Consider the following 18504-nt stretch of genomic DNA (forward strand, 5'->3'; position numbering starts at 1 on the left):
TCTGTGATCCTCTTATATGCCGTGGTCAGCATTGATCGTATAAGGGGTTAATTTGCCGGCATCAGCTTTTACTAGTAAATCAGTCTTAGTTGTCCAAAGCAACCAATCAGAGCTCAGCTTCAAATTCCTACAGGGCTCTGAAAAAAAGCTGAGCTCTGATTGGTTACTATGGACAACTAAGACAGATTTACTATTAGGCAGTTTGATTTGGAGATATAGGAGGTGGGCTACTTTTTCATGGGCTTCCCTGTATTTGCCTGTTTGGCAGCAGAAGAGGCTTGGCGATCAAAAAATATCACTGCTAAACAGTGGATGAAGGAAGCGGAGAGGGAAGGGCACATGATGAATGTTGACACTAGCATCAAACCTCCATTTCTAACAGACTGGCCCACATTTACTAATGTGAGGGCACCTAGATGGTGTAAATTACACCAAAATGTGGCACACTTTGGTTTACAGAAATTTGCCGCTACCGCAGCATAGAAGGGGTTTGTGTTCGAGGGAGCTCATAGAGTCCCCGCGCTGCTGTGGCGGGGACTCTGTCTCAGAAGGCAGCCCGATGCCGTGCAGAGGCTGCCCAATGCCTTGCACAGCATCAGGAACTGCCTTCTACAGGAGCCGAGGAGATCCAGCCTCAGGCTGGGTCTCCTAGGCAACCTGTTTATGTACTACTCACTGTAGTACACGAACAGGCAATGTATTACAATACAAAAGCATTGTAATGCATTTCAGAGGGGCTCAGACCCCCAAAAGTGAAAATGTCTCCATATTTTATAATAAAAAACAGAAAAAAAGACACACATATTAGGTATCACCGCGTCCGTAATGACTGGCTCTATAAATATATTACACGATCCACCCTGTCTGATAAATACCATAACAAATAAAAACGGTGTAAAAAATAAAAAAAAAAAGCAATTTTTGTCACCTTACATCACAAAAAGTGCAACACCAAGTGATCAAAAAGGCGAATGCCCCCCAAAATATCATCAATCTAACCGTCACCTCATCCCGCAAAAAATGAGCCCCCTAACTATGGCTCAGAATATGGAGACACTAAAACATAATTTTTTTGTTTAAAAAAAGCTGGTATTGTGTAAAACTTAGGTAAATAAATAAAAAAAGTATACATATTCGGTATCGCAGTGTCCATAAGAACCTGCTCTATAAAAATATCACATGACCTAACCCCTCAGATGAACACTGCAAAAAAAAAAAAAAAAAAAAAGTGTCAAAACTGCCATTTTTGTGACCATTTTTATTTTTTTATCCTTTGTTATGTAAAACTGAAACAAATAACCAAAAATATTTGGTATTGTCGCTCTATAGAAATACCACATTATCTAATATGTCAGATGAATGTTGTAAATAACAAAAAATAAAAACAGTGCCAAAACAGCTATTTCTTGTGACCTTGCCTCACAAAAAGTGTAATATAGAGCCACCAAAAATCATATGTACCCTTAAATAGTACCAAAACTGCCACCCTATCCTGTAGTTTCCAAAATGGGGTAATTTTTCTGGAGTTTCTACTCTAGGGGTGCACCAGAGGGGCTTCCAATGGGACATGGTGTCAAAAAACCAGTCCAGCAAATTTTGCCTTCCAAAAGCTGTATGGCAGTGCCCTGCCGTCTGCCCATACAGCAGTTTACGACCACATATGGGGTGTTTCTGTAAACTACAGAATCAGGGCCATTAATATTGAGTTTTGTTTGGCTGTTAACCATTGCTTTGTAACTGGACAAAATGATTCAAATGGAAAATCTGCCCAAAAAGTGAAATTTTGAAAGTTTCTCTCTATTTTCCATTATTTCTTGTGGAACACCTAAAGGGTTAACAAAGTTTGTAAAATCAGTTTTGAATACCTTGAGGGGTGTAGTTTCTAAAATGGCGTCATTTTTGGGTGGTTTCTCTTATGTAAGCCTCACAAAGTGACTTCAGACCTGAACTGGTCCTGAAAAAGTGGGTTTTTAGAAATTTTCTGCGGAACTCAAAATACATACAGTCGTGTCAATGCACCCTAAAGAAAACGGAAGAAACAATAACTGACAAACCCGAGGACAACTGCTGCCAATTATGTAAGGTATGCATGCACATGGTTAGAGTCCAGTAACTGGCAGGGCAATTATGGGAAACAGTGATTAAGATTTTTTTATATTTTTAATACCAGTGGTAGTTCTGGCCAGACGTATGATACTCACATAATGTGATGAATATCATGATGGAAATCTGTGTTCCTTGCCCCAGAAAGACGGGCAGCAGCATTCCCTTGTATGGTGGTCTAAATATGTCACCATGAACCGCCTTCCAGCCACATTCCTCCTGGGCATCTTTCTGTGGAAATGCAACAAGTTCAATCAACAATGGGGTAAACACAAGCAAGACTGCTAAAATCACAAAATCACACAAAATGTTAACTGTGATATAACAATAATTATGACCACTACAGAAGCCCTTCAGAGTTAGAAAAAAAAAAAAAAAAAATTATTATAAGCACCATTTCTTACTTTGTTAAAAGGCAATTTTCCATAAATAAAAAATAAAAAAAAAGTACTCAGCTCAGTCCCATAAAGCTGAATGGAGCAGCAGAGCACACGTGTGACCATCGTACCATGCCAACAGGAGAACCTGGGCCCCTATGATGTGAATAGGGCAGGAATGCCTCCCCTCGCTGACATTGGGGGAAGGCGTTCCTTAGAAGTAATAGGCCAATGCAGGAGGCAGCACTGCATTACAATATACAGGTTTTTATATTCTGTAATAGATAAAATTCCATTACTGAATACAAATAGCAATCTAATGATTGCATGCTATATTAAAAAAAAAAAATAATATGAAAATCCTAGGCACCGCTGCATCGGAAAATGTCTATACTATTAAAATATAAAAACATTTCTCCCAGACAGCGAACAGTGTAACAGGGGGGGAAAAAAACAAAACATATGTTTAGTTTACCGGTAAACGGCTTTCCAGGGGTCCGGAATGACAGCACCCATGGAGGATGTCCTTATTGGCTTCTGTAGGGACAGGAAGAGAGACAGTTTAAAAGGCCCCTCCCCACCCCCTTTCTCCAGTGTTTATAACTTACTACACCGGATAGGCTGCCACATCTTTATTTTGAGAACAATGTTAATTCACACTGTATACAGTAGCAGTATAAATATACAAACCAATTAGTGTACCGGAAGGAACAAAATGGGGGGGTAGTATTGGGTGCTGTCATTCCGGACTCCTGGAAAGCCGTTTACCGGTAAACTAAACATATGTTTCCAGGACGTCCTCCATGACAGCACCCATGGAGAACTAACAACTTAGAACGTAATCTTAGGGGGGGGGGACCACTGCCTGTAGGACCTTACGGCCAAAAGCTAAGTCCTGATTGGCCATTGAGTCCAGTCTGTAGTGTCTGACAAAGGTAGTGGAGGAAGACCAGGTTGCTGCCTTGCAGATCTGATCGATGGAAGCTCCGGCTTTCTCCGCCCAGGTTGTAGCCATGGCTCTGGTAGAATGAGCCCTCAAAGTTATGGGGCAAGACAAATTCTGCAGTCTATAACATTCCCTGATGGTTTCCTTGATCCAGAGGGCTAAAGAGGTCTTAGAGGCTTTGCATCCCTTGTTTCTACCACCGAATTGTATGAAGAGGTTTGCTGACTTTCTCCAAGGTTTCGTCCGCTTGATGTAGGAGAGGACTGCTCTTCTCACATCCAGACAGTGGAACCGCTCCTCCTGTGTGTTTTTGGGGGCGGTACAAAATGAAGGGAGAATTATCTCCTGTTCTCTGTGAAACACAGACAACCTTGGGATAAAGGGAATGATCCAACTTAAGAACTATCCTATAGTCTAGGACCTTCAAAAAGGGTTCCCTAACTGACAGGGCCTGAATCTCGCCTATCCTACGAGCAGTAGTGATGGCTAATAGAAACACCGTCTTGAAGGATAGAAGTTTCTCGGAAATATCCTCAATAGGTTCGAAGGGAGAATCACATATGCTGTTTAGTACTATATTTAAGTCCCACGTGGGAACCGTTTGTCTTAGGGTGGGTCGCATTCTGGAGACTGCTCTGACAAATCTCTTGACCCACCTGTGTTCTGCTAATGGGAAGTCTAAGCAGCTACTTAAGGCTGAGATCTGTACCTTGAGTGTGCTTGGTTTTAAACCCATATCAAACCCTCTCTGGAGGAAATCTAGTATGTTGCCTATGGACGGATTTCTAGACCCTGGATGATTTTGAACTAGCCAAGATGAGAATTTCTTCCATATTTTAAGATATATGGCCGAAGTCACTGGTTTACGGCCTTGTTGCAGCGTTGATATTACCTGATCGGAGAGACCCTTCTTCCTCAGGGTCTGTCTCTCAGGATCCAAGCAGTCAGTCTCAACTTGTTGAGATTGGGATGCTCCAGAGGCCATTGCATTAACAGGTCTTTCCTGTCTGGAAGGGGGTACGGATCTTTGACTGACATCTCTTTCAAGATAGGGTACCAGGCTCTCTTGGGCCAGTCTGGCGCAATAAGGATCAGAGTGGTAGCACTAGTCCTCATCTTCTTTAAGACTGCCGGGACTAGGGGCAAAGGAGGAAAGGCATAAGCCAGCTTCATGTCCCAACTCTGGGCTAAGGCGTCTACTGCCACTGGGTTTCCACTGGGGTTTAGGGTAGAAACAGTCCAGCTGAGAATTTTCCCTGGACGCGAAGAGATCTATCTCTGGTTGACCCCATAGCTGGCAGATCTGTCTGAAAACCTGTTTGTTCAGATTCCATTCTCCTGCGTCGATCCTGTGACGGCTTAGGAAGTCGGCTCTCAAGTTTTGAGACCCCTTTAAATGGGTCGCTGAAATGGACAGAACTTCCCTCTCTGCCCATGTGAAGATCTGATCTGCTAGATCCTGAAGGAGCAGGCATCTGGTTCCGCCCTGTCTTTTTAGATAACATACCGTTGTTATTTTGTCGGATAGGATCCTGAAGTGTTGACCTTTGAGAAGATGTTTGGTTGCACTCAGAGTCTTCAGCACTGCCTTCAGTTCTCGGTAATTTGAGGATTTTATTCTGTCCTGAAGCACCCAGGAACCCTGGAAGAGATGCTGGTCCACATGCCCCCCCAGCCATTCAGACTTGCATCCGTGGTAACTGTTATGGCTGGAGTCATATTCCACGGAACCCCCTTCTCCAAATACATTGGTTCTATCCACCGGGACAGGGATTTCACAACTCTGTCTTATAATTTTATCCTGGAGTTCAGAGAGCGGTGGTCTCTGTTCCAGGCTGTCAATACTGCCTCCTGGAGGGTCCTGGAGTGGAATTGGGCCCAAGGTATAATTGAGATACAGGAGGTCATCAGTCCCAGGATCTGCATGGCTTCTCTGATTGAGTGGGTTCTCTTCTTTTTGAACAACTCCATCTTTTCTCTTAAATTGATTTGTTTCCTCTCTGGTAGAAAGGAGTGTTGTATCCTCGTATCCAGGAGAGTGCCCAGGAATTATTTCCTCGTGTCTGGTACCAGGTCCGATTTTGGATAGTTCACGATCCACCCCAAATCTTTGAATATGGCTAAAGTCTGATGGATGTCCCCCTCCAATTTTTGTACTGAATCTGCTATCAGTAAAAATTCGTCCAGGTAGGGCACGATTGTAATCGAACTCTGGCGAAGGTAGGCCATCATTTCTGATACTATCTTTGTGAAGAGACGGGGGCAGATGAAATCCCGAACGGCAGGCACTGAAATTGGTAGTGAAGGATCTCCTCCTTGTACTTGACCGCAAACCTTAGTTACTGTTGATGTTGGAGATGTATGGGGATGTGGTAGTACGCGTCCTTGAGGTCCAGTGTGCAAAGGTGAGTACCTGGTGGGATCAGAGGAGTAGAGGATCTTATTGATTCCATCTTGAACCTGTAGTAGGTTACCCACCTGTTTAGGAATTTTAAATTGATGATCGTCCTCACCGATCCGTCTGGCTTCTTCACAAAGAATAGTCTCGAATAGTGACCTGTGAACTGCTGGGGAGGAGGAACCTGGGTGATAGCTCCCAGAGCCAGAACCTTTTGAATATGTGACCGCAGTTGTTGCTGAAGGAGAGGAGATTCGAAGTAAGTCACCTGGAAGGTTTGTGGAGGAGGAGTTCTGAAATCTATCCTGAAGCCGTCCTCCTGATGAAGTCCAGGATCCATTGATTGTGAGTAACTCTCTTCCATCTTTCCCAAAAGTGACGAAGTCTCCCTCCTACCGGTCTGGCGTCATGGTTTCCCTGTGTTGGTATTGGGGTTGAAGAGGAAACCCCTACCCCCTTTGGGGTAGCTCCAACGGCCGATGTACCTTTCCCTCTATAGGCCTTGGCCTGACTTTGGCCCGAGGGTCTACGAAAGGGCTGGGGCTTTTTAGGTTTCTCCTCAGGGAAACCTTTCTTGTAATCCGCCGCATTCTGGAGGATAGAGTCCAAGACTGGGCCGAACATGAAAGAGCCAGAGAACGGAATGGAGCAGAGTCTGTTCTTAGACGCTACATCCCCAGACCAGGACTTGAGCCAGAGGGCACGTCTAGCAGCGTTAGTCTGAGACTGAGACTTGGCTGCGAATCTAATACTTTCCGCTGAGGCGTCCGCCAGGAAACTTGAAGCCATCTTTAGAAGAGGGAGAGACTCTAGGATTTCTTCCCTGGATGTCTTAGCCCTGAGGTGATTCTCCAGTTGATTAATCCACAAGACTAAGGCTCTGGAAACTGAAGTGGCTGCAATGTTAGTATTAATTGTAGCTGTCCCTGACTCCCAGGATTTTTTCAACAGACCATCCAACTTTCTATCCATGGGGTCCTTCAGCTGCGATGAATCCTCAAAATGGTATTGAGGTCTTTTTCAAGACCTTGGCCATCTGGACATCTACTTTAGGGACTTCGTCCCAGAGATTAGTGTCCTTCGGATCAAATCGCAGTCGATTTTTAAAATCCCTGGGAATGAAGAGCTTCTTTTCTCCATCAGCCCATTCTTCTGTGATGAGATCCTTTACATTTTTATTTACTGGGAAAACCTTCCTTTTCCTGACTTTAAGACCGCCGAACATCTCGTCTTCAACTGAACGAGTTTGTTCCTCCTCCTCAATAGCCATGGTCTGTCTAATAGCGGTGAGTAGGGGATCTAAATCCTCGGATGAAAAGAAATATCTCCTTTGTTCATCTTGAGAAAAGGACACTGATTCATTGTTGTCTGAAGCACATAACCCCTCTTCCTCTGAATCAGAGCCTGACTGGATCCTGGCTCTTTTGGAAAAGGGGGGGGGGGGGGATGATGGGTCTGGGATCTGGCTTGAGGTTGCCGCCTGCACCTCCTGTCTTACGATATCCCTCAAATCTGACAGTAGGGATGATCGTTCATCTTTCAGAATTTTGGAAATGCATTCTGGGCATAATTGTTTTTTTACGACTCCAGAAGCTTTGTTTGGCAGGTCGCACATTTCTTTCCCTTCTTTTTAGGGTCTCCATGAGGTCTGTGCCCTGACTCCTTAGAAGTCTAAGGGAAAAGGGAATAAGACTAATTAGGGAACTCCTAAAGAATGCCCCTGTTAAAGCATAAAGGCAGCTGCTTACAGGGGCCTGGACGGGGGAGTCTGAACAAGTTTCTTGCTTACTCGACGCCTGGACCTCCATGATGCAACCTCACCAGGCTGCCATCAGACATTTTAAATAAGTTTAATTCACTTACCGGTCCGCCCGTCGCCGTCTGGCTCCGCCTCCTCCTGCTCTTCCCGGGGGGACTCATTCCAAGGAAGAGTCAACCCCCTAGACATGCGAGACCTCCCGATTCAGAGTGTCTCCAGCATGCTGATGCGCGCCGCCATGACACTTCCGGCGACGCGGGCGCAGTTCGGGATCCTAGACCTAGCGTGCGCAGGGGAGCGCAGGAGCCGCAGCCAAGCCCAGAGCTCCGGGGGGGAGAAGCGGCTACGACGTCCCCGATTCCTGCGGCCGGCCAGAAAAGGGAATCGGGGACCTAACCAGGGGACCGCTTCCCAGAGTGGTGCTGGTTCAGGGGCTGCAGGAGTCTGAAGAGGAGAGGTAAGCACCCCCCGACCAGACTCGCTCCGTTCCCTACCTAACCTTGCTAGGAGAGAGCTGTCTACTCCTCCTATCCCAGTAAGGATAGGAAGAACACTGGAGAAAGGGGGTGGGGAGAGGCCCTTTAAACTGTCTCTCTTCCTGTCCCTACAGAAGCCAATAAGGACATCCTCCATGGGTGCTGTCATGGAGGACGTCCTGGAAAAATTAATTACAAATTCGCCATTTTTTCATCACTTCACCTCACCAAAAACATTGAAGAAAGAGTGATCAAAAATGGTATCAATAAAAACTACCGATCGTCCCACAAAAATGTGCTCTCCTATCTGCACATCCCAATTACTCTTGCACATCAGCTTTTCCTCCTCTTTGTGGTGCAGCAGCACAGGTTGAGTGACGCTTTTATTTTTTTCAACCCATTTCAAGCCTTTTGTAAAACATATTACCCACTGGACAGACAACAGGCTAAGGCCTCATGCACACGACCGTATTTTGTTTCAGTGTCCGATCTGTTTTTTTTTTTTGCGGATAGGATGCGGACCCATTCATTTCAATGGGCCCAAAAAACGCAGACAGCACACCATGTGCTGTCCGCATCAGTATGTCCGTTCCGTTGCTCCGCAAAAAAATAAAAATAAATTGTGCATGTCCTATTTTTTTCTAGTTTGCGGACAAGGATAGGCATTATTACAATGCATCCACCCAAAAAACGGATCCGCAAAAATAACGGATGCCATACGGAACGTCATCAGTTTTTTTTTGCGGACCGCAAAACACATACGGTCGTGTGCATGTAGCCTAAAACCGATTACTAAAGAACCACGCAACTGGTGATATCAACAGCTGCACAACATGCAGGACGCAGGATACTCACTGAAGAATCAATTTGGTTGTATCGAGCAATATCCTTGTGAAGTGTTTGAAACATAATCATTGCCACCATACCGGAGAGGAAGACGACAATTACCAGCGAGTTTATGATACTAAAAAAAGGAGGAGGGGGGGACAAAGATGGTAAATAAACTACCAACTAAAGAGATGCATCATTTCACTGTGTTGAAATCCACATAAATAAAACATCTGCACTATTTAAAGGAACAGTCCCACAAAAAGGTTATTCTCTGGCCAGTTACAAAGGTACAAGATGTTCACTATAGTGAATGTAATCTTCTAACCAGTGACTGTATTTGTGAGTTATCCCCTCCATTCTGATCCTCAGCTGTGTCATGTTACCGCCACTCAGACTTTCCAAATAACACAGCATCCTATGTATGGACAGGAAGACAGTTTCTCTATGTATTCCTGTGTGAGCCTCCATGTCAGTCTCATAGGAATGAATAAAGAAGTAATTGACTTCCTGTCCTGTGTCAGTTTGAGAGGCTAAGTGTTGGAGGATCAGAAAGCAGGTTACAACTTTAACCCTTTGGCGACAGGTGACATCTGCTCTAAAAAAAAACAAAAAAAAAAAACGGGGGCGAGTGCTATAGCTTCCGGATAGACACAGGGCTAATGTCTGCAATTAGCAATATGCCGCTCGTGGACATTTAACCTCTCAGGTGCCATGGTCAAATGGGACCACAGCATGAGAAAGGTATATAAAAAAAAAAAAAAAAAAAAACATAACAGCATAGGCATTGCAGTCTTTGAAAACACTCATACCATTAAAATAAAAAATTTAATAAAAGTATCCCATGTGCTGAATGGCTGAAAAAATATAAATGGCTGATTTACCATTTTTTTATCACGTAACCTCCCCCCAAAAATGCCATCAAAAGTAATCAAAAAGTCATACACACCCAAAATGCTAATCCAGTCTATCTTTATGCCATGTACAAATTCGGAGTTTTACTCCAAAAATGTGCCAAAACTTTGGCGCATATTGGCACATTAAAGGGGATGTCCAAGAATGGGGAGGTTTGCAAATCCCCCTCACTTGGCCGGACCTGTAAAGGGAAGCCTACTTACCCATTTCCCGGCGCTGGTGTCCCACCCCCTGCCGGCCTGCAATGCTTCGATGTGCTTCCTTAGGCCTCTTTCACACTACAGTATGTTGAATTCAGTGTTTTGCGTTCCGTTTTTCACGGATCCGTTGTTCCGTTTTTTGCTTCCGTTGTGGTTGCGTTTCCGTTCCGTTGTTCCGTTCCGTTTTTCCGTATGGCATATACAGTATACAGTAATTACATAGAAAAAATTGGGCTGGGCATAACATTTTTAATTGATGGTTCCGCAAAAAACGGAACGGATACGGAAGACATACGGATGCATTTCCGTATGTGTTCCGTTTTTTTTTGCGGACCCATTGACTTGAATGGAGCCACGGACTGTGATTTGCGGCCAAATATAGGACATGTTCTATCTTTTCAACGGAACGGAAAAACGGAAATACGGAAACGGAATGCATACGGAACACATTCAGTTTTTTTGCGGAACCATTGAAATGAATGGTTCCGTATACGGACCGCAAAAAACGGACCGCAAAACGGTAGTGTGAAAGAGGCCTTACTCAAAACATCTGGTTTGGCGCTGCCTGGCACCAATCGCTAGCCATAGCGGAGCCTGGATTCCCTTGCCTCATGGTACTATTTGTCATGACATAAGTGGAGCTGGTCACTGCCGCTGCAAGTGTTTGGCTGCAGGCGGCGTCAAACCGGATGTTTTTAGCAAGAGAGTGCAGCAGAGCATTGCAGGCTGGGAGGTGAAGGAGCGGGGAGCCAGCGCCAAGAAGCAGGTAAGTAAGCTTTCCTTTAAAGGTCCGGCCAAGTGGGGGCCTGCCAAACATGCATATCTCACCAGTTCTATTAACATGACATGTTTCGCAGAGCTGAATCTGCATGGAAGAGCTAGGACTGTAACAGCCAGCCAAAAATTATAGATGGCCATCTATGTGTAACAGACTACAGGTTTAGTAATAATTAAATACTGTATGATAATTACCCATTATATATTTTCATGAATATCAAATTAATAGCATTTACAAGTGTAAATTGCTGTTTTCTTAATCAGCAAGTCTACCTGGAGGTTTATTCAAGGCCGCTCACAGTGTGATCTGACAGACTAAAAAAACAGGCGAGTCCAGTGATTCAATGTCAGGAACATAAGGATGACATTCAGTAGCCTTTTTATTAAAAATAAATAAATAAAAAAAATACTGTACTACGGGTTCCAGCCCAGAAAATGTAATTCTGCCTTTCTTACCTGAGCCACTGAATATTTGCGTGTGGCATGGATTCCAATATATAATCCCAACGAGAAGCCCATTTAATAGCATTGTTTTCCTAAATATAAAAGAAAGAAATACACATATTTAACCCCTTGAAAGGACCATTAAACCTAGAAATGTTAAATGTAAACAAGAATTATAGTTGCCCCTCCCCCACTATTAGTCTGCAGCACTCCGATTGCTCCTAAAAAGGTAAAAAAAAAAAAAGTGGTCTTGTAAAAAGGGATAAAGCTCCTGCTAATTCTTCCATCTTCTGCTGGTGGTTACCTGAGGGGATGGGGCAAAGCTAAAAGGACAGGGCTTAAAGGGAGTCTTTCACACCGATTGACGCTATTAACCTATTAACACACTTATGTCCACGGCATCCCCCCTATTAAAGCTGTTCTTGCTGTTAGTTCCCTGCTAGCATCATTCGTCCAAAAAACACTTATTCTGTATGCAAATAAGGCTGTGAAGGTGCCCAGGCCCCTGGGTCATTTTCATACCAATTCACTCCCCCTCCGCGTCTGCCCACCCTTGGTCTCTTTACCTTTCCTCCTACTGTCCGTAATCCCACGCATGCGCCGATGACCGCGCGCGATATCGGCGCGTGCGCATTGAATGACCAGTCTGGCTGGGGCATCACAGTTTACCGTGCGCATGCACCGGCCCCGGCCTAACTTACGTTCTTGCCGTGATCACAGCATCACGGCAAGAACGTAAGTTAGGCCCAAGCCGGCGCATGCGCACAGTAAACTGTGATGCCCCGTCCAGACTGTGGTCATTCAATGCGCACGCGCCGATATCGCGATCATCGGCGCATGCGCGGGATTACGGACAGTAGGAGGAAGGATAGAGAAGAGACCAAGGGCAGGCAGACGCGGCGGATAGACGCGGAGGAGGGGGAGTGAATTGGTATGAAAATGACCCAAGGGCCTAGGCACCGGCCGTTGTAAGGCCGCCTCTGGGCACCTTCACAGCCTCATTTGCATACAGAATAAAAGTTTTTGGGGGACGAACGATGCTAGCAGGGAACTAATGGTAAGAACAGTTTTAATAGGGGGGATTTCGTGGACATAAGTGTGTTAATAGGTTAATAGCGTCAATCGGCGTGAAAGACTCCCTTTAAAGGGGGTTGTCTCACCATAGAAATTATCCCCATCTCACTGAGGGGTCTGACCACAATAATAAAGGTGCCAGAGTCCCTAGAGCGAATGCAGCAATGGTCACACGTGTGCTACAGCTTCATCCAACTCTATAGGACAGCTGAAGAGAAACATAGGGCAGCTCCAGCAGTCACATAGAGTTGAATAGAGCAGCAGCGCGTGTGTGTGTGTGACCAGCACCCCGTTCTTGTGATCGGTGAGAGTTAGGGTTGGGCGATTTAAAAAATATTCCGATAAGGATATTAAGAAATTTATCACGATAACTACATATATTGAGATAAATACCCATCCAATGAGGAGACATTATACTGTATGGGGCGGCAGTCCACAAGGAGACATAAGTGTTTGGGAGCCACATGATATACTGTATGGGGTAGATGGGGCCAAGGTGACATACTGTATGGTGCAGGCCACAAGGTGACATTACACTGTATGGGGGCCACAAGGTGACATTATGTTGTATGGGGTGGGCCATAAGGAGGCGTTCTACTGTATGGGGGCAACGGGGAGACAATATACTATATGGTACTTACACTGATGGGACTCATTGCAGGTACGTATATTCCCTATCTCCTGCTATTGGGTAGATATCAAGTGCCTCTGATGAGCGGATCTAGACAGGAAGAGTATCACCTTTATTCATCAGTACCGAGTACTATCTTTTACATCCTGCTCCGCTGTCACACTTTTCCCATCTGGGACAATCAGAGGCCAGGACCAGGTGAACTCCCTGAGAGACTGGCTCACTGTTTTTGCCTCTCGCTGATGTTGTACGCCTGGCTCGTGCGCGCGGCTGTTCCGTTGGGGGAGCTTAATGGAGAAACAGGAGCGAGGAGGAAACGCCCGCTGCGGGAACTAACTAGGCTTCCATTTGGGAGAATGTTTTTAGGCCAAGAATAAAAAAAAGTCCTGGATGCAAGACTTTTCTCTCCGCTAGTGTTGACAAACTCTGTGATGGAGGCCCCGAACGCAGATGTGAACACAGTCTTAGGATGGTTTTAATTTTCTCAGCATAGTGGCACACCTGGCTATTCACTTTAAAGTCCCTACTGTAACAGTAATACAGTCACTTTCATTTCAAGGTAGTTATGCAAGTCAATTTATAACATGCACATTCTATCCATCTACACATAATTATATACAGATGTTATCAATAGATTAGATAAATATATTAGAAAGATGGACAGGTAGATCAATATAGTACATAGATAGACAGATAGACAGTATAGCTTTACCTGAAACGACACAGAGTATGAGTATGTGACTTTCAGCTTGCTTGTGAGTTCTATGGGGATCTCCATTGAGGGGCCTTCACATTTTGGCTCATCATCATCGTGTTTATAACTAGGAATGATATACAGTTTATATATAATACTGTCCATCCATTTCTTTATATAAAGCTCAAACTAAGATTATATCCATATATAATAATTCACTATAAAAAGATGATATCCATATATAATAATTCACTATAAAAAGAGGATTTCAGGGGTACTGTCTCTCCTTGGGGAGAGCACCTTAATCAGCATGAGCAGACTTATAGGCCATACTGTCTTATTTATTATCCAAGTCATGTCTCAAGGCCTATTTAGGCAACTTTCACATCAGCGTTTTTTTCTGGATTAGTCATGGATCAGCAAAAACACTCTCGTCATGATAATACAACCGTCTGCATCTGTTATGAATGGATCCGGTTGTATTATCTTTAACATAGCAATGGCGAATCAGTCTCTAAAACCACTGTAAGTCAATGGGGGACGGATCGGTTTTCTTTTGAGTCAGAGAAAACTGATCCATAACCATTGACTTAAATTGTGAGTCATGAACGATCCGTCTTAATCAGTTTCCCAGGATGCACTCAGAAACGCTGCTTGCGTTTTACCCCGCTATTGAGATCCTATGACGGATCTCAATATCGGAAAGGGAAAGCGCAGATGTTAAAGTAGCCTTAGGCCTCTTTCACACGGGCGTCAGTTTTTTTGCCCGGATAAGAGCCGGGTGCGTTGCGGGAAAATGCGCGATTTTTCCGCGCGAGTGCAAAACATTGTCATGCGTTGCACTCGCGTGAGAAAAAACGCGCATGTTTGGTACCCAAACCCGAACGTCTTCACAGATTAACATAACCATGTTATAAGGGAAAATAATACAATCTTCAGAACATCAATCCCAAGCCCGAACTTCTGTGAAGAAGTTCGGGTTTGGGTACCAAACATGCGCGATTTTTCTCACGCGAGTGCAACGCATGACAATGTTTTGCACTCGCGCGGAAAAATCGCGCATTTTCCCGCAACGCACCCGGCTCTTATCCGGGCAAAAAAAACTGACGCCCGTGTGAAAGAGGCCTAAAGGGTCGAACATTGACATATAGGATAGCTGCCTTACATCTGGTGGCATTAGAACCAGAGCTTGTTAAAGGGGTTGTGACATACCCCCATTTTCACCCAGGCAGCCCCCCTGACTTGAGCATCGGAGCAGTTCATGCTCCGATGCTCTTTGCGCTGCGCTAAATTGCACAGGACAAAGACATTTTTGTTTACAATAACACCGAGGCTTCCATCGAGCAGTGTGTTCGGTGACATCACCGGCTCTGATGGGCGGGCTTTAGTGCTGCCCTAGCTGTTTTACTGGCTACAGCAGCGCTAAAGTCCACCCATCAGTGCCGGTGAGGTCACCGGGCTCCCTGAGCAGCTGGAAGAAGAGGCTTCAGCGCTCCTGCAAGGGACCCAGTTTGTCACTGAGTCTAAAAAGTTCACTTCCGTAAAATAATTTCCTATAAGAAAACGGGCCTTCAGAAACATGTGGAAAAGGTAGGACATGTATGTATGTTATATGTATGTCTGTCTTGTACTAATGGAACAAAGTCCTCAATCCCGGACAACCGCTTTAAGACCTCATTTGCAATCCTTTCCTACTAAAAAAAAGAGAAAATAAAAAGAGTCTCGGACAAATTCTGCAATAGCCTAAAATAAAAACATCTAATTTTCAGCCCTTTCTTCAGCGCCATTCTCTTCAGTGTTGGTCTGTTTCTTCTGTGGTCTAATACTGAGGACACCGATTGGCTGCAGCAGTGACATTCTGTAAATGACAGGGAGGCCAAGAATGGGACCCCCACGATCAGATACTGATGACCAATCCTGAGGTCATTAAAGGGTTTTTCCAGTAAAATATTTTTTTTTTATCAAGTATCCGCTGCATGGCCCTAAAAACATAAGATTCATATTTACCCGTTCCACTCTGCCATCTCAATTTTCTGGTCTCCGCACTGTATACATACCATTGACAAACCATGGTCACATGCACCGCTCCAGCCAAAGATTGGCTTCAGGGGTGACGTGCTGCTTGGGGCCACATCCCTGCTGAAGCCAGTCATTGACTGGAGCGGTGCATGTGACCATGCCCATAGTCAATTGGATGTAAACAGTGTGGGGACCAAAAGATTGAGAGAGCAAGGGCAATGCAGAAGACCAGAGCAGCATGGAGCAGGAAAGTATGAATCTTCTGTTTCAGGACCATGCTGTGGGCACCAGCATCTTCTCTGGCTCACTGTCTACATTTGACCCAGTCACAGAGGAAGTCTCCAAGCTCCCCTCTTCTTCTTGTCCTACCATATGCACTTCTGACCCCATTATCTCACATCCTCTCTCTCTCTCTCTCTCTCTCTCTCTGGCTGTCACCACTCACCTAATAAAAATCTTCAATCTCTCTCTATCCTGGTATCTTCCCCTCCTCTTTCAAACACTATCATTATCCCATTATTAAAAAAAAACTTCTCTTGACCCGTTCTGCAGAACTAACTACAGACCAGTCTACAATGTTCCCTTCATCTCTAAACTCCTGGAGTGTATGGTCTACTCTCGCCTCATCCTCCATCTCTCTGCTCACTCTCTCCTTGATCCATTACAATCTGATTTCCGCACCCTACATCCTACAAAAACTGCCCTCAGCAAAGTGACAAATGACCCCGACAGCAAAATGCAACGGTAACTACTCACTGATCTCTCTCCTTGACCTCTCTGCAGCTTTTAACACTGTAGACCACCATCTCCAGCTTATCGTGCACCAATTTATCAGCCTAAAGGACTCACCTGGTTTCTTCCTGTCTCTATGACCACTCTTTAAGCATATCATTCACTGGCTCCACTTCTCCTCTCCCTCTTGCTGTTAGGGTTCCTTACAGTTCAGTGCTCGTTCATTTCCTCTCTCTTCACAGCCCCAATTGGACAGACCATCAGTAGATTTGGGTTCTAGTACCATCTCTACGCTGATGATACACAACTATACATTTCATCCCCCGACATCACCCCTGCTGTATTACAGAACTCCTGCTGTTTCTAACATTATGTCCTCTCTATCTGAAACTGAATCTTTCAAAAACTGAACATCTTGTGTTCTCTCCATCTACTAACCTACCTAAACCCGATATCTCCCTTTCAGTGTGCGCCACCATCATCACGCCTACACAGCATGCCCGCTGTCTCAGTGTTACGTTTCACACTGATCTTTCCTCCACCCCCTATATTCAATCTCTCGCCTGCTTATGCCATCTGCAGCTCAAAAATATCTGCAGAATCCGACCCTTTCTCACCATGTTGCCCTGATCCATTCCAGTCTCGATTACTGCAACTCATTATTAATTGGCCTCCCCTTCACCAGACTTTCCCTTCTCCAATCTAAACTGAAAGCAGCAGCCAGGGTAATCTATCTGGCTAACTGTTACTTCGATGCCTCTGCTCTGTGCCAGTCATTGCACTGGTTGCCCATCCAATCCAATCTAATTTAAACTGCTTATTCTCACCCACAGTGCTGCACCCCCTACATCTCTGTCTACCACCCTTCCTGTGCTCTACGCTCAGCAAACGATTTTATCATCCACCATAATCTGAACCTCTCACTTCCAGCTTCAAGACTTCTCTCGAGCTGCACCAATTCTCTGGAATGCCCTACACCAGTGATGGCGAACCTATGGCACGGGTGCCAGAGGCGGCACTCAGAGCCCTCTCTGTGGGCACCCACACCCTGGAAAAAGTCTATGGTGTACCAATATGCCTTAGACTTTCCGGTCACTCATCAGCGCAGGGCGCACTATGAACAGCACAGGCAGTGCACTGAATGTAGGCAGGATACTGTAGATAAATGATACAGTACATTGAAGATATACTATATTGGACTGTAGTATTCAAGGTAAATTGCTGTGTTGGCACTTTGCGATAAATAAGTGGGTTTATGTTGCAGTTTGGGCACTCCGTCTGTAAAAGGTTCGCCATCACTGCCCTACACCAAGAAATTAGGCACATCTTTTTAGGGTGGCCTATCACATCCCCTGATCTAACTCCTTTCCATATACAGTCCATTTATCTGAACCTGATCCTCCAAATTCTCTACCTCATCCATGCACTCAGAAGCACTACAGATATTGGCTGGTGACTGGGTCATGCAGCTCCCCCATTTTCCCAAGATGGCTGGACCATGGCACCCCCCTAGTCTCCCTAGCGGGTGACACTAGGGAGTCTCGCCCCTGACCCAGCCTGCCATTGGCTGCTTCCCCCGGACACCAGATGTTTTCATCTGTGTACAAGGAGAAGCAGCGGCGGCAGTGCGGGGACCAGGAGCGGCGCCGGGAATGGGGTAAGTATATTCCCATGGAGGGAACCGGCACATAGGGGAACTGTTGTAGATACTGGATAACTCCTTTAAGTCCCAGACAAGACCTTTACCTCAACAGCTCAGCTGAGTGTAACAATTGTATAGACCTCATTAGAATATATACACACATGAATACTCGGACACACACACACACACACACACTATATCAATGATCACACATGAGCTTCTCTTACAGGACATATACACTGCATTTTCTTTTTGTTTTTTTTGCATAGACACCACTGCAGATCTGACCCCTTTATAAATCAATGGGGTCTGTTAAATGTCGGTGGCATTTGTTTTCCAACAAATAAGGCACTGGTGTGTGTGATAAACAGAATCCACGATGCATATGTGAACAGAGTTTTAAGATTGTATTACAATGGCTGATGGTCATCCAGATCATCGCTATTGAGCATTCCTATAAGTGCTTATTAGCGACGATCTGGCTGTGTA

The 18504-nt window shown here is 45.0% G+C and overlaps 1 protein-coding gene across 1 annotated transcript in view; it reads right to left on the bottom strand.

The window, feature by feature from the left end:
* The window catches only part of LOC122919703 (transmembrane 9 superfamily member 2-like), a 129918-nt gene that overhangs the window by 43316 nt on the left and 68098 nt on the right, over positions 1-18504 (bottom strand). Inside the window, exons 7-10 of the mRNA XM_044268886.1 lie at positions 13641-13749; positions 11236-11315; positions 8915-9023; positions 2202-2334 (exon numbers count right to left, since the gene is read on the bottom strand). Of these exons, the coding sequence (XP_044124821.1) occupies positions 2202-2334; positions 8915-9023; positions 11236-11315; positions 13641-13749 (431 nt within the window). The remainder of the gene's footprint in view (positions 1-2201; positions 2335-8914; positions 9024-11235; positions 11316-13640; positions 13750-18504) is intronic.

The sequence above is a fragment of the Bufo gargarizans genome, chromosome 9 (assembly GCF_014858855.1).
Source record: "Bufo gargarizans isolate SCDJY-AF-19 chromosome 9, ASM1485885v1, whole genome shotgun sequence".
Lineage (NCBI taxonomy): Eukaryota > Metazoa > Chordata > Amphibia > Anura > Bufonidae > Bufo > Bufo gargarizans.